This window comes from Cervus canadensis, chromosome 1 (assembly GCF_019320065.1).
Source record: "Cervus canadensis isolate Bull #8, Minnesota chromosome 1, ASM1932006v1, whole genome shotgun sequence".
NCBI lineage: Eukaryota > Metazoa > Chordata > Mammalia > Artiodactyla > Cervidae > Cervus > Cervus canadensis.
Genome location: NC_057386.1, coordinates 122382478 through 122397430, shown reverse-complemented (window position 1 = coordinate 122397430; position 14953 = coordinate 122382478). Strand labels below are relative to the sequence as shown.

Below are 14953 nucleotides of genomic sequence, written 5' to 3'. Positions count from 1 at the left end.
TATTATTACTAAAGTTCCAATGTAGTTCGGGAGTTTTTTCCTGGTGTTCTCAGGTTTTGGGCCTAAGTCTCCTGCCTCTGGATTTCAGTTTTATTCTTCCTGTAGTCTCAGGACTTCTCCAACTATACAGCCCTGATAAGAAAACTTCTAGGTTAATGGCTAAAAGATTCTCCCCCGTTAGGGACACCCAGAGAGGTTCACAGAGTTACATGAAGAAGAGGAGAGGGAGGAGGGAGATAGAGATGAGCAGGAGGAGAAAAAGGGGGACTCAAGAGGAGAGAGACAGATCTACACAGTTGTCTGTTCCCAGAGTGTTCTCCGTAGCCCAGACACCTACAGAGATTCACAGAATTGGATTGGGAAGAGAAGGGGAAAGGAGAAAATAGAGGTGTTCTGAGGTAGGAAACAGAGAGTCAAGATTGGGAGAGAATAATCAACACACTCCTGAATAAAAATGGGAACTGAATTTCGGTTTAAAAATAGGGCTTCTTTTTTTTGTTAAGGTTATAAGTGTGTGAAAATGAAAATAAGGAGTAGTAGAGGAGTACTAGAGGACTTTAAAAGAAAGAAGAGAAAAAGGAAAATAGAAAATAGAAGAGAAAAAGGAAAGAAAGAAAAAAAAGAAGAAAAAAAAACAAAGAAAAAAAATTTTTTTCCCTAATTAAAAAAATCATAAAAATCTATGAAAATGAAAGTTAAGGAGTAATGGGGGAGTAACAGGGAATTTTAAAGGAAAATAAAAGAGAAAAAATAAAAAATTAAAAAAAAAAATAAAAAAATTTTTTTTTCTTACTTAAAAAAAAAAAAAAGTAAAAATATATCTAGGAATTTCTCTGGAGCTGTTGCGGTCAGTGTGGGTTCGGCTCAGTTTCAGATAGCTCCTCGATCCAGCTTACACTTCTCGATATCTACAGGCCCCTTCCGGTGTAGTCCGTGTTTTCTACAGGGATTTTAATCTGTTGCACCGGTCCCTTCTGAAGCGGTTCCCTTTGTTTATTTGGCTTCTGTTTGCCGGTCTCTTCAGAGCCTCATTTCCGCCCTGACACAGGCGGGCGGAGGCAGACTCTTATTCAGGTAGCTAGTTCCGTCGCTCTGTGGGGAGGGGCTGGCGCTGCAGGGAAGGGCTGGCGCTGCTTTCTCAGTCTGCGCTGCTCAGGCTCCCGGCTGCTCCATATGGAGCGCGCCCCGCGCTGCGCGTGGTTCCAGCCCTCAGATGTTCCACAAAAGCGCGGAGCAAAAAGCTGCACCTGCTCTCTGTGCCTTCCCCGTCAGAGCGGTCCAGGCAGCCAGGGGCTTGATGGGCGCACTTTCCCTAGGTGTGGCGCAGCCCACTCCCTTCCGCGGACCCAGTCTCAGTTTCCGCTGGCGCCAGTCGGGTGCGTGCGCCTTCTGCCCTCCGCGTCCCCAGCCCCAGTCCCCGCCCGCGCCAGTCGGGTGCCTGCGCCCTGTGTCTTGCCGTGACCTTCCCCTCCCCCCTGCCTCCTGCCTCCGGCGGGGCTGGGCCGGTCCGCAGCCTGCGAGCTCTTCTCTGGACTTTCTCGGTCCCTTTGTTCTGCGAACGGCCGGCAGTGTGTTCCGGCCAGTTAATTTTCTCTCTCTCTTTTGCTCTCCCACAATTCAAGTTGGCAGCTCACAGAAGCTCCCTCCGATTGTCCTCAGGGCACTCAGGCCCGGACCCTACCCCAAGCAATGCCGCCTAAGACTCCCTTCCTGGGACGGATCTCCGTCCTTAGCTCTTTTGTCTCACTTTTTATCTTTTATATTTTGTCCTACCTCCTTTCGAAGACAATGGGCTGCTTTTCTGGGCGCCTGATGACCTCAGCTAGCGATCAGAAGTTGTTTTGTGAAGTTTGCTCTGCGTTCAGTTATTCTTTTGATGAATTTGTAGGAGAGAAAGTGGTCTCCCCGTCCTACTCCTCCGCCATCTTGGCTCCTCCCTAAGCTATTTTCTTAAAGAGACTTCCTCCACTGCCAGAGATCTTGAATAGCCTCCTGGTCAGTCATCCGGAAACAATTCTTCACATAACTGATAAACTTGGCTTCCACTTTGGGAAGGGAACCACCTTTTTCTATACTTGCTTGCGTTTTTGCTTTAATGTCTTCTACAGAGCTAGGTCGTTTCGGTGCTTTAGGTGTCTTTTCCTGTTTTTTGAAGGATTCTTGACCTTTTGATCTTGGTGTTGATGGTTTTGAGTCTTTTCCATCTTGGTTCGATTTTTGTGCATTTTTGGCTGGAGTATCTCATACAGATTTCTTTACTGGAGCTTTTTCTTCAACTTCCTCATCAAAATCATCATCATCATCATTGTCTTCATCATCATTGTTGTCTTCATCAGCAGCAAGCTTTACTTCTTTCTGGGGAAACTTGCTACCACTTCCAGGGGCAGAACGCTTTCCAGATATACTTAAGAGTTTCACATCCTCCTCCTCTTCATCTTCTGACTCTGCATCTTCCTCCATAGCTACTAAGTGCTGTCCACTGATATGCACAGGCCCTGAACCACACTTCAACTGTAAGACCACAGGTGGTGTAATTCCAAAGCCCCCAAGAGAAACAGTTGGCTGTACAGACATTTTCAAAGTTGCCAGTGTTACTTTAATTGGACTGCCTTCATAATTCATCGCCTCTGCTTCAACAATGTGTAACTCATCCTTTGCTCCAGCCCCTAAACTGACCGTTCTTAAAGATAACTGGTGCTCATTTTCATCATTATCCACCTTGAAGTGATAATCTCTGTCAGCCTTTAGTTCACAACTGAAAAGATAGTTCTGGGGCCTCAAGGGGCTCATGTCCATGTCCACTGAATCCTCCATGGGTTGGCGGCACGCACTTATGTGGGAGAGAAGCCGGACGGAATTAAACGACTACTATTCGAACAAGCAGCCGCGCAGGACGGAATCATGCCAGGGAAAGTGGCCAACCCAATATTTAAGTTTATATGATTTATAAACGTACAACCCAACATGTAAGTTTATATAATTTAATTCATAACAGTAGCTGTGCTAATAACTGGTTTGCAGATTTCCTGGAAATTCAGCAAATCAGTTCTGGTTACAGGCTGACTCACTACTGCTCGTTGCCCTCCTTGGACTGGGTCGAGTCCTGGTATCTGGAACTTTTGTGGATGAAGGCACAGTGTTCAGCCTTTAGTCTACAATATAGATTACCATGGAACTCTCATTTCCAGGCTCCAGAGACTATGGTGTGTCTTTGCATGTTGAATGAGAATCATCTACCTCAAGGCTGTTAACATTCAGCTGGTGAGAACTGACATGGTCATAATGGTTCTGTATGGCCAGTGTCTATTCTGACTGATGAGTGCCCATGACATACATGATGGTCCTGTATTTTGAACCTCACCTCTGATCCAATTTTCCTGCTGTACCATTTCCTCTGAAGCCTGGAACATTTCCTCTCAAACCTGGAACATCCTCCAGGCATGACTGCAGAGCAAAGGACAGATCCCCGCTGGGAGGTGCGCCCACAGCTGTGCACAACCCTCTCTTTGCCACCTGCCTGGATGTCCCCACACAGGTAACTCCTGGCCTCTTAACTCTACTTCTCATGGGTTCCTGGGGCTCCTGGGTTTCCAAAGCATCAACCTCTAAAGCCTTCTATGCTCATTCACTCAGATGTGTCCGACTCTCTGTGACCCTCTGGATGGCAGCCCATGGGATTTGTCCCGGAAAGAATACTGGAATGGGTTGCCATTTCCTCCTCCAGGGGATCTTCCTGACCCAGGGATTAAACCCTCATCTCCCATATCTCCTGCAGGGCAGGCAGATTTTTTACCACTGAGCCACAGGGGAAGTCAAAGCCCTCTAACCTGGGTTCACACACTGTACAGGGCAATGTGTCTGTAACTAACAGAGGGGTCCCTGTGGATCTCATCCCTTGATTCTGAGGGCCAAGTACACAGGCCATCTCTGAGCTTGGCTCTGCTTGAAACTCTGAGACTGCACCATCATCCCCCTTGCGTTGGGACATTCTCTGCAGGGTAATTGCAACACTGACAATTACATGAGTCTGATGGGGCTGTCAGAACAGAACACAAGGTCTAAACAACAGATGTTTATTTTCTCTTAGTTCTGGCAGCCAGAAGCCCATGATCAAGGTGCATATCCTACAGTTCAGAAGACATCTACTAGCTAAGCCCTTACCTGGCCTTTTCTCTATGTGTGCATGTTCCTGGCATCCTCTCCTCCTCTTATGAGGACATCAGTCCTATTGGACTAGGGCCCCACCTATCTGACCTCATTTAACTTTAATTACATTTTCAATAGAATGGGAAAGACTAGAGATCTCTTCAAGAAAATTAGAGATACAAAGGGAATATTTCATGCTAAGATGGGTACAATAGAGGACAGAAATGGTATGGACCTAATAGAAGCAGAAGATATTAAGAAGAGGTGACAAGAATACACAGAAGAACCATACAAAAAAGAGCTTCATGACCCAGATAACCACGATGGTGTGATCACTCACCTAGAGTCAGACATCCTGGGATGCAAAGTCAAGTGAGCCTTAGGAAGCATCACTACGAACAAAGCTAGTAGAGGTGATGTAATTCCAGTTGAGCTATTTCAAATCATAAAAGACAATGCTGTTAAAGTTCTGCACTCAATATGCCAGCAACTTTGGAAAACTCAGCAGTGGCCACAGGACTGGAAAAGGTCAGTTTTCATTTTAATCCCAAAGAAAGGCAATGCCAAAGAATGTTCAAACTACTGCACAGTTGCACTCATCTCACATGCTAGCAAAGTATGCTCAAAATCCTCCAATCCAGGCTTCACCAGTAATGTGAACTGTGAACTTCCAAATGTTCAAGCTGGATTTAGAAAAGGCAAATGAACTGGCCTAAGCAAGAATGGGGGGGGGGGTGTCACTCTGATGCAGGTACTCCCTGCAAAGTCCAGCCAAGAAATGGGTCTGTCCCCAGTCCTCACAGGGCTGCCCTCCTGCCAATCTCCAGCTTATGGTTAAGGCCGAGGGGCACTGAGACTGGGCAAAGACCCACATGCATCACCCCGTAGCCTATCAGCTCATCCCTATCAGCTTGTCTGCAGGTCATTTGGTGTAGGGCTCGCTCACCGGCTTTGTTTAAGATCAAATTGCCAACATCCACTGGATCATCAAAAAAACAAGAGAGTTCCAGAAAAATATCTACTTCTGCTTTATTGACTACACCAAAGCCTTTGACTGTGTGGATCACAACAAACTGTGGAAAATTCTTTAAGAGATGGGAATACCAGACAACTTTACCTGTCTCCTGAGAAACCTGTATGCAGGTCAAGAAGCAACGATTAGAACTGGATATGTAACAACAGACTGGTTCCAAATAGGGAAAGGAGTATGTCAAGGCTGTATATTGTCACCCTGCTTATTTAACTTATATGCAGAGTACATCATGTGAAATGCTGGGCTGGATGAAGCACAAGCTGGAATCAAGATTGCTGGGAGAAATATCAATAACCTCAGATATGCAGATGACACCACCCTTATGGTATAAAGCGAAGAACTAAAGAGCCTCTTGATGAAAGTAAAAGAGGAGAGTGAAAAAGTTGATTTAAAACTCAACATTCAGAAACTAAGATCATGGGGGCTCCAAAATCACTGCAGATGGTGACTGCAGCCATGAAATTAAGAGATGCTTGCTCCTTTCAAGAAAAGCTATGACCAACCTAGACAGCATATTAAAAAGCAGAGACACTATTTTGCTAACAAAGGTCTGTCTAGTCAAAGCTATGGTTTTTCCAGTAGTCATGTATGTGAGAGGATGTGAGAGCTGGACTATAAAGAAAGCTGAGCACCGAAGAATTGATACTTTTGAACTGTGGTGTTGGAGAAGACTCTTGAGAGTCCCTTGGACTGCAAGGAGTTCAAACCAGTCAATCCTAATGGAAATCAGTACTGAATATTCATTGGAAGGACTGATGCTGAAGCTGAAACTCCAATACTTTGGCCACCTGATGCGGAGAACTGACTCACTGGAAAAGACTCTGATGCTGGGAAAGGCTGAAGGCAGGAAGAGAAGGGGACGACAGAGGATGAGAGGGTTGGATGGCATCACCGACTCGATGGACATGAGTTTGAGCAAGCTCTGGGAATTGGTGATGGACAGGGAAGCCTTGCATGCTGCAGTCCATGGGGTCACAAAGAGTCAGACATGACTGAGAGACTGAACTGACCTTTTCAGTGGCCCTCTCTCCAAATGCAATTATGTAGAGGGTTGGGGTTTCAACACACAGATTTTGAGCAGACACAATTCAGTCTGTAATAACTACTGATCACTTGAAATGTAGTTGGTCTAAATTAATATATGTTCTAAGTGTAACTGTACACTGTGGATTTTCATCACTCACCTGTTTTCATCACATGTTCAAAAGAGAATATAAATTTCTCATTAATATCTTTTAAAAAATACAAAACCAATAGAATGTTGTAAAGTAAAATAAATAAATAAATTTAAAAAATGCTATTTGAATTAAAAAATACCTTTTTATATTGATTACATGTTGAATGATAATATTTTGGATATATTTGGCTAAATATATTACTAGAATGACTTTCACTCATTTTTTCCCCCACTTCAAAATTTCTTTTCAATGTGGGCTACTGAAAATTTTTAATTTACATGAATAGATCACATTATATTTCTGCTGGACAGTGGGTGTCCAGAGACCCTTTCAGAGCTGATACAGCCACCCCTCTAGTGGTTGGTGGGGTATTGTTCTCTGGGGCCCTGTCTTGATGCCACCCTTCATCCCCCCGTCATCCCTTCCTTCTCCCCAGTTTCTAAAGCCCATATCTTCCTGCCTCTTCTTGGGCTGAGTCATCCCATTCAGTCAAAGCTGTGCTGTTACACAGGGTAGAGACTTGGGTGGGCAGCAAAGGAAGGACTTCCTGACCACAGCAGTGAGGATGGAAACATGTCCCTGTGATTCTTACCAGGGTCTGGCTCAGAGTGGGAGACGTGTAAGAAAAGCAGACCGCCAACCCCCACGCTGCCTGTAGCACCCCCTGCTTATTAGCATGTCTCTTGTGTGTTTTCTCTTAAAAGAATCTCCATTTCTTACCCTGCCTTGAGTTGCTCTGCCAAAAGCCCCACGTACAACCCCATGTTGGAACGTTACAGGTCCCAGGAAATTCCACCTCACCCCGCAGCAATGAATAAAATATGGTCCCAGATCTCTGCTCTTGCTACCGTGCAGGAAGGAATTGGTGGGGTGGAAAAAGCTATGAGTGACACTGTATACAAGGCTCCGGCATTTTAATGTATTATTTCACCGTGTCTTTCTAACAACCCCATATTATTATATTCACTCTACAGTTAAGGAAACAGACTCAGCGAGGTTAAGAAGCTCCTCCAGTGTCACCAGCTGGCAGGCAGCTAGGCCCTATTTGAGACCAAGTCTGTCTGACTCTTGGCTACCATGCTGTGGGTATGCAGTAAAAAGGTAAGAATTTTCATGTGCTCCAGCACATAAAGACTCTCTTGAGTTGGATTCAGTCCCAGGAAGGAAAGCAGAGGGAATTCTAGGCTTGGGACTGGCCTGAGCAAGAATGGGGAGGTCACTCTGGTACTCCCTGCAAAGTCCAGCCAAGAAATGGGTCTGTCCCCAGTCCTCACTGGGCTGCCCTCCTGCCAACCTCTGGCTTATGGCTCAGGCTGAGGGGCACTGAGACTGGGCAAAGACCCCACGCATCCCCCCGTAGCCCATCAGCTCATCCCTATCAGCTTGTCTGCAGGTCATTCAGTGAGGGGCTCACTCACCAGCTTCGTTTAAGGTCTTTCTTGAGGTTTATTATTTCTTTCTCCATATACCTGATGCTTCTCATTGGCTTTTCGGGGACCTGAGGGAAGTCAAGAAGTGAGAGGAAAAGCATTAGTACAACTGTTAGCAGTGAGCTGGGCTGCAGGAGGCTCATGTGTTCACGTGAGACGTCTGATCAGGTTGGAGGGGCCCTTGGGGGTCACAGCATCCTTGTCTCCACCAAAGAGAGGCCCCCGGGCATGCTGGAAACAGCAAGAGCTTTGAAGATGGACGAATCTGAGCTCTGAACCTCGTTCTGTCTGGTGACTGCCTGTGTGACCTTGGAAAAGTTACTCATCTTCTCTGGGTCCTAGTTTCTTCAGCAGAATGGGGGGTTATTTCCTACCTTGTGATGATCAAATTAGTTGCTAAACTTCTGACTCACGGCAAGCTTTGGAAAAACAGAAGCTTCTATTACAAGCATCATACTCAAACAAAAAGTTAAATATTGATAATCATTGTTGTAGGTGGCACAGGTAGTGGATTTAGACAGCTGAATTTTGTCAATATAAAGATGCAAATGTACCCTTCCCACTGCTCCCCTAGCAGGATTTTATGAGTGATTTATCCAAGTAATTGTTTATGGGCTTTTCTTTCCCTTTTTGCTATTCATTTGCCTTTCTTAGCCACTGGGGAAAACCTCACAAGACAAATTTATTACTCAGAGGTGGATACTGGGTCAATATAAAGAAGAGAGTTCAATTAACTATATTTTAATATAAAAATCACTTTTCTCAGCCACTAATTTGGTGAACAATAACAAGACTATTAACTTGATTATCTTGTCTTAAAATTAATTCCTGTAATATTAGGTTTTTTTAATTAAAGGAAATGCCAAGAAATTATGAGAAAATGGATGCTTTCAGATGAAACTGGTGGGAGAATACATTGTACTGTCTTTTCTGAAGGGCAACTCATCAGTGCATACTAAATGCTGTAAAAGTGGGCATGCCCTTGGGTCTAACGATTCTTCTGCTGTCAGGCATCCTGTGGGACTATCCTTGCACGGGCACAGAGGTTCATCCACAAAACTGCTAGGAGGCTGCCTGTGACAGCAAACTCATTGAAATCACAAGTTCACAATAGAAGACAGGTTCAGCAATCATGGTGCCTCATAAGGACAGAATGCTATGCAGCAATTAAATGTAATGACAGTATAACACTGTAAAATGTAGAGATGCTCTGAGGAGTTCTCTGAGAAAGACTCATTACAAAGTAATAGGTATTGCATGATTCTTTGTTTTTGGAAAAATGATCTGTTTGGATGTACACATATCAAAAGATATTAAAGAAAAAAAACTCCCTTGTCATGTGATAATTCTCTCTGGGGTGGGATTATGGCAGATTTTATTATGTTCTCTTAGCTTATGTGATTTTCCCATTGCTCTGCAGTAAATGTTAATCAGTTATATAATAAACAAAGAGAAAAGATTTAAAGAAAAAATAAACGGCAAGTGAAATTTGACCATGGCGGATAGGTGGAACTGTATTGAGAGTGGTTTCTGAAGGCACAGTGAGGACGGGTTAGCTACTCACTAACAGAAATCATGGTAATGTGCACACGTGGGAGGAGGCATGGTGCTTTTTCAGCAGCCATCATCACCCACTTTCTCCAAAAATAAAATTGGGCTATGGTGACTGCTGCTCTGGGCCTTTTGAGTGGAATGAAGAAGGAAGGGAATGGAGCCATATCAAAATTGAATGAATGTGGATGAACCCAGAGATTGTAATACTGAGAGGAATAAGTCAAAGAAAGACAGATATTGTACGCTATTGATTACATGAGGAATCTAAAAAGATGGTACAAATGAAGTTATTCACAAAACAGAAACAGCATCACAGATTTAGCAAACCAATTTATGGTTATCATAGGATGGGGGAGGTTAGGATTGGAGGTTAGATTTGGAGGTTAGGATTGCCATATACACACAGCTATGTATAAAATAGATAACTAATAAGGACCTACTGTGTAGTATAGGAAACTCTACTCAATACTCTGTTGTGACCTACATGGAAAAGGAAGCTAGAAAAGAGTAGATACAGGTATACTATGTAACTGAATCACTTTGCTGTACAGCAGAAACTAATGCAACATGGAAGACATTACTAGTGTAAGTAAGTAATGGTAAGTAAGACAATGGTAAGACATTACACTCCAGTAAAATATTTTTTAAAAATTGAATGACATTTCCGGTGGGGTAGAGGAGATGCAGAGTGGGGTCTGGAGTAGAGGGAAGGGGCTGTCACTGGCTTGCCTGATTCTGAACCACTTTTTTCCTGGGCTACCTAGTATGTGTCCTGTGCCACGCAGCTCAGATTAGAGGTGGAGAATCTACTGCACGTCCCCAGGGTACTCCTTCTGGTTCGCTAAATAAAGCATGCATGCATGCATGCGTGCTCAGCAGTGTCTGACTCTTGGCGGCCCCACGGACTGCAGCCCGCCAGACTCCTCTGTTTGTGCAATTTTCCAGGCAAGAATACTGGAGTGGGTAGCCATGTCCTTCTCCAGGGGATCTTCTGACCCAGGGATGGAACCTGGGTCTCTTGCATTGGCAGAATGACTGTTCACCATCTGAGCCACCAGGGAAGCCCATGGAAGTAAATATAACATATTGTAAAAAGGGACTGAACCCATGTCTCTCGTGTCTCCTGCATTGGCAGGAAGATTCTTTACCACTGGCACCACCTGGGAAGCCCAAATAAAGCATAGAGGATACAAAAAAGTATCTGAGACAGCCTTGAATAAGTTCTGCTAGACATGAAACAATGAAGTCATTTATAAAGTTTATCTTTCTAGCTATCATTAGCAATAACTTATAGGTAATATATCAAGCTTATCCCAATATACCAGGGTGTTTCTATCCCTTGGCTGAGAATTGATGGCAAATCTATCAGTTTTCATCTTGAGGGATGGTGAAGTGGGTGGTGAGGGAGACTTCCAAGGAGACCTGTAAGAATTTCCAGGAGTTCTTAAAACTTCTAAATCACGGACATTGGCTTTTCTCACACTCCTGGTATCCCTTCTCTCCTCTTGATATGGGTTTGCCTGCTAAGACTTCCTGCCCCTCTCCCATGCAGCACTTGAGCCTTGGAAAAAACTCATGGTATCAGCAACAGGGGTGGTCCTAACTGGCTGGAGCCGGACAGCACAGAGCCCACCTCTCAGTGGGCCCGCGGAGGGATGGTCATGTGACCCAGTTTGGACTAATGAGTTACACGGTTCTAAGAAACATGATTCCTAAGTCTAAGGAACCACAGGCAGAGAAGTTCTATTTCCTCAGAGACTGTGGACAGAGAAGCAGATACCTGTGGGGGTGTTGGCAGCCATTTTGTGCCCATGAGGGAGCCACCCTCCAGCTGAAGATGATGTGGGGAAGAGCAGAGAGGAGAGTCAAAGAAAAACCTGTTCCATGGTACCTTGCTGAATTGATCAACCTTCATTAGAACCTGAACTTTTCACGAACATTTCCTTTATTATTTCAACCGGTTTGACTTGGCTTTTCTTTCCCTCACAACCACAATATTTCTGAAACAGCTTCCTCCCTTAGATGTGTCAGGGCAGCAACAGATCAATAATTATTTCAACTAGTTCTCTTTCTCCTCTAGAAAATTAAGATCAGATGATCCCTGTTCTGGTGCATTTTTCAGTGAAAGCAATGAGACTGGCCCTATTTTGAGATCAAACATTTGAATCAGGGTTGACTTTTTCTAATTCCGCCCTTTTATGAGCACCCAGTTAATTCCTTCTTTCAGAACCAAAGCAACTTTCATCACAGATGTTATGATTAGAACACATTTATGAACAAAGACAAAATGAACACATTCAGATTTCCTTGCCATAATTTGAAAATCTATGACTGAAATGCTTCCTGGTGTCAGCTGTATACCCTTTACTCTCCTAAACATCCCAGGTTTCACCCCTTCATGAAGGAACTATGATAACTGTCCAAATTTCGAGTATTTCCCCTGAAATCTCACCTAATGACAGTTGCCTGTGCACCAGGAATTCACAGCACTGTAAAAGACTGAGTTTATACAGACTGGGATTGGTGCTGAACAATTCACAGCCGCAAAGCCAGACTGTGTCCTTGGCTTGACATAAGGCTTTAGCAGGAGAAGATTCGCTCCACAAGTGCTGAAATTATTGCAGTATTTCAGAGGATTCTTAGGAGACCATTTTTTTTTTTAATTTTTTATTAGTTGGAGGCTAATTACTTCACAACATTTCAGTGGGTTTTGTCATACACTGATATGAATCAGCCATAGATTTACACGTATTCCCCATCCCGATTCCCCCTCCCACCTCCCTCTCCACCCGATTCCTCTGTGTCTTCCCAGTGCACCAGGCCCGAGCACTTGTCTCATGCATCCCACCTGGGCTGGGGATCTGTTTCACCATAGATAGTATACATGCTGTTCTTTTGAAATATCCCACCCTCACATTCTTAGGAGACCATTTTTATTGTAACAATTGTTTAATTACAAGTGAAATAAGCCACTGGTAATAACCGACATTGAATGAGGGAGTGCTGGCTGTCAGGATATTTATAAACACACTTTGATGTGAGCACAATGAGGAGTTCACAAAGCATCTAAGAATTGCCATCTCTACAACCCTTCTAGAGGGCAATTTCACCATAGGTAATGACAAGTCTTAAAACTACATACGCTTTTGCTCCAGCAAATCTGCTTCTATCCAAGAAAATTATGCAGCAAGGATAAAAAAAGATTTATCCATGAGGATGTCTACCACAGTACTGTGAGTAATGGTGAAAAACATTTAAATGTCCAGCAACAGGCACTGGGCGAATAAATTGTGGTCGAGCCAGACAATGGTATATGATGATCTGAATTTGGTGCTACTATTTAATGTTGCTGAGATGCATACTCAACTGACGTGGAAGGGAGTATAATTTCAAGGGAAAAATGAATGTTACAAATACAAAGAACTTAAGAGCTTAGATCACAATTTTAAAGTTTACATTCATAAAAATCTATAGAAATTCCTGAAAAAATATATAAACTGATACAAACTATGATTTAAAATATTGATACATGGCAAGGTATAAGCAGGTAGTAAGTATTAGTCACTCAGTCATGTCTGACTCTTTGTGACCCCATGGGCTGTAGCCTGCCAGGCTCCTCTGTCCATGGGAATTCTCCAGGTAAGAATACTGGAGTGGGTTGCCATTTCTTTCTCCAGGGGATTTTCCGACCCAGGGATGGAACCTGGATCTCTTGAGTTGGCAGAAGGACTCTTCACCATCTGAGCCACCAGTGAAGCCCATGGAAGTAAATATAACATATTGTTAAAAGGGATGTTATCTTAGACTGCTTGAATTGTAGATAAATAATAATTTTTATTTTGGCTACATTTTTTTTCCTGATTCTAAAATAGTTTACTTATGTCAGCTATCTAATAATAAAATAATAGCGTTGTTCTTATTTGTAATGCAATTCTGACTATCAAAATAAACAAAATGTAAGTTTTTAATGTTGTTTTAAACAAGTAATCTAAGAGCCTGGAATGATGCAATTTAAAAGTCTATTTTGGGCACAAATGAACTTATCTATAAAACAGAAATAGAGTTACAGATGTATTAACAGAAAACAAACTTATGGTTACTGGGGGGGGTATAAACTAGAAGATTGGGGGGGATAAACATATACACATCACTATATATAAATCAGATAATAAGGGCCTATTGTGCAGTGCAGGGAACTCTACTCAATGCTCTGTAGTGACCACTACGGAGAGGAAGCTAAAAAAATAGCACGCGCGCGTGCGTGTGTGTGTGTGTGTGTGTGTGTGTATGTGTGTGTGTGTGTAGAGCAGAAACTAACACAACACTGTAAATGAACTGTGTTCAGCACGTTCATTTTCTAAGTCGTGTCTGACTCTGAGACCCCATGCACTGCAGCCCACCAGGCTCCTCTGTCCATGGGATCTTCCTGGCAAGAATACTGGAGTGGCCGTTCCTCCCTGCATGGCATCTTCCTGACCCAGGGATCAAACCTGTGTCTCCTGTATCTCCTGCCCTGCAGACTGTTCACTGCTGAGCCACCAGGGAAGCCCTATGTAAATAAACTATACTCTAGTAAAAAAAAAAAAAATTAAATTAAAGCATATTTTAACACACAGTATCAGGCAGGGGTACAGGCAGGAAATCATGCTAGATAGTTCAAGAGAGGGACTGTAACATAGGGGAGCAGTTACAAAGGTGTCAGAAGAGCTGAAAAGCCAAATTAGGGAAGATGAGTCATGCTAGAGATTAGCAAAATGAAAGTTCTACCACTTCTGGTGCTAGGACTAAGGGAGAAGGTAGACTTCAGAAGCTCTAGAATTGGGCCACTTGGCAGAAGCTGGACTTGTGGAAGAGAGTATTTTCAGCTGAAGGTGCCACCAGAAGCTGGAGTGAGAGATGGGGCGAAATACAGTAGACTTCCTCCTTCTCTCTCTCCCTCTCTTTCTCCCTCCCTCCACTTTCCTGCTCCACCTCCTACTGGCCAAACCTACAGTTGAGCCAGCTGGTAAGGGTGCCTGGCAAATGTAGTTTGCAGGGATCAGTCTTCCAGGGGAGCAGGAAATGAAAATGACTCCTCCCAGCCCCTACCATACAAACGCCTTAGCTCCAGGTGCTGGTCAGTTATTTTTGGACTATAAGTCTGGTTTTCCCTTTAATCAAGGAGCCCTTTGCAGATGATAACTTTGTACATCCCTTATCTTTTGATTCTAAGCCTGACACCCCCAGAATTTCCTGTGGCTAAGATGCAAATCCAAAATCAGGATCATTCTTGCTCTCTCAAGATCATTATCAAAACCCACCTTTGGAGAAAATGCAGAACTCTCCAACTTTCCCAGTTTGTTTCCCCAGGAAGTACTGTATATTCCAGATCTCGGAGACCAGTTCTGCTTGCGTCAAAACTCCCGTGTTCTGTGTACCACACCCTTTAGGTCCTTCCTGCTGAAAAACAAGCTAATGCTAAGTATTTCCTCCCTACAGACGCTGATTAAGGTGTCTCCTTACTGAGGTAACACGTTTGTAATACAACTCTACATTTTAGACTATCATCTGGTTAAAAAATGAACTAACAGGTACCAGGGAAAGATTAAAAAACAAAAAATTGGAGAAAATAA

The 14953-nt window shown here is 43.6% G+C and overlaps 1 protein-coding gene and 1 pseudogene across 3 annotated transcripts in view; both read right to left on the bottom strand.

The window, feature by feature from the left end:
- Nucleotides 1-2919, bottom strand: part of LOC122423361 — a 9720-nt pseudogene extending 6801 nt beyond the window's left edge. The window contains exon 1 of the transcript XR_006264133.1: nucleotides 1947-2919. The product of XR_006264133.1 is annotated as a nucleophosmin-like (transcript). The remainder of the gene's footprint in view (nucleotides 1-1946) is intronic.
- The window catches only part of CCDC60 (coiled-coil domain containing 60), a 174504-nt gene that overhangs the window by 90495 nt on the left and 69056 nt on the right, over nucleotides 1-14953 (bottom strand). For both annotated transcript variants that reach the window (XM_043440303.1, XM_043440312.1), the window contains exon 2: nucleotides 7776-7855. In XM_043440303.1, the coding sequence (XP_043296238.1) occupies nucleotides 7776-7855 (80 nt within the window). The remainder of the gene's footprint in view (nucleotides 1-7775; nucleotides 7856-14953) is intronic.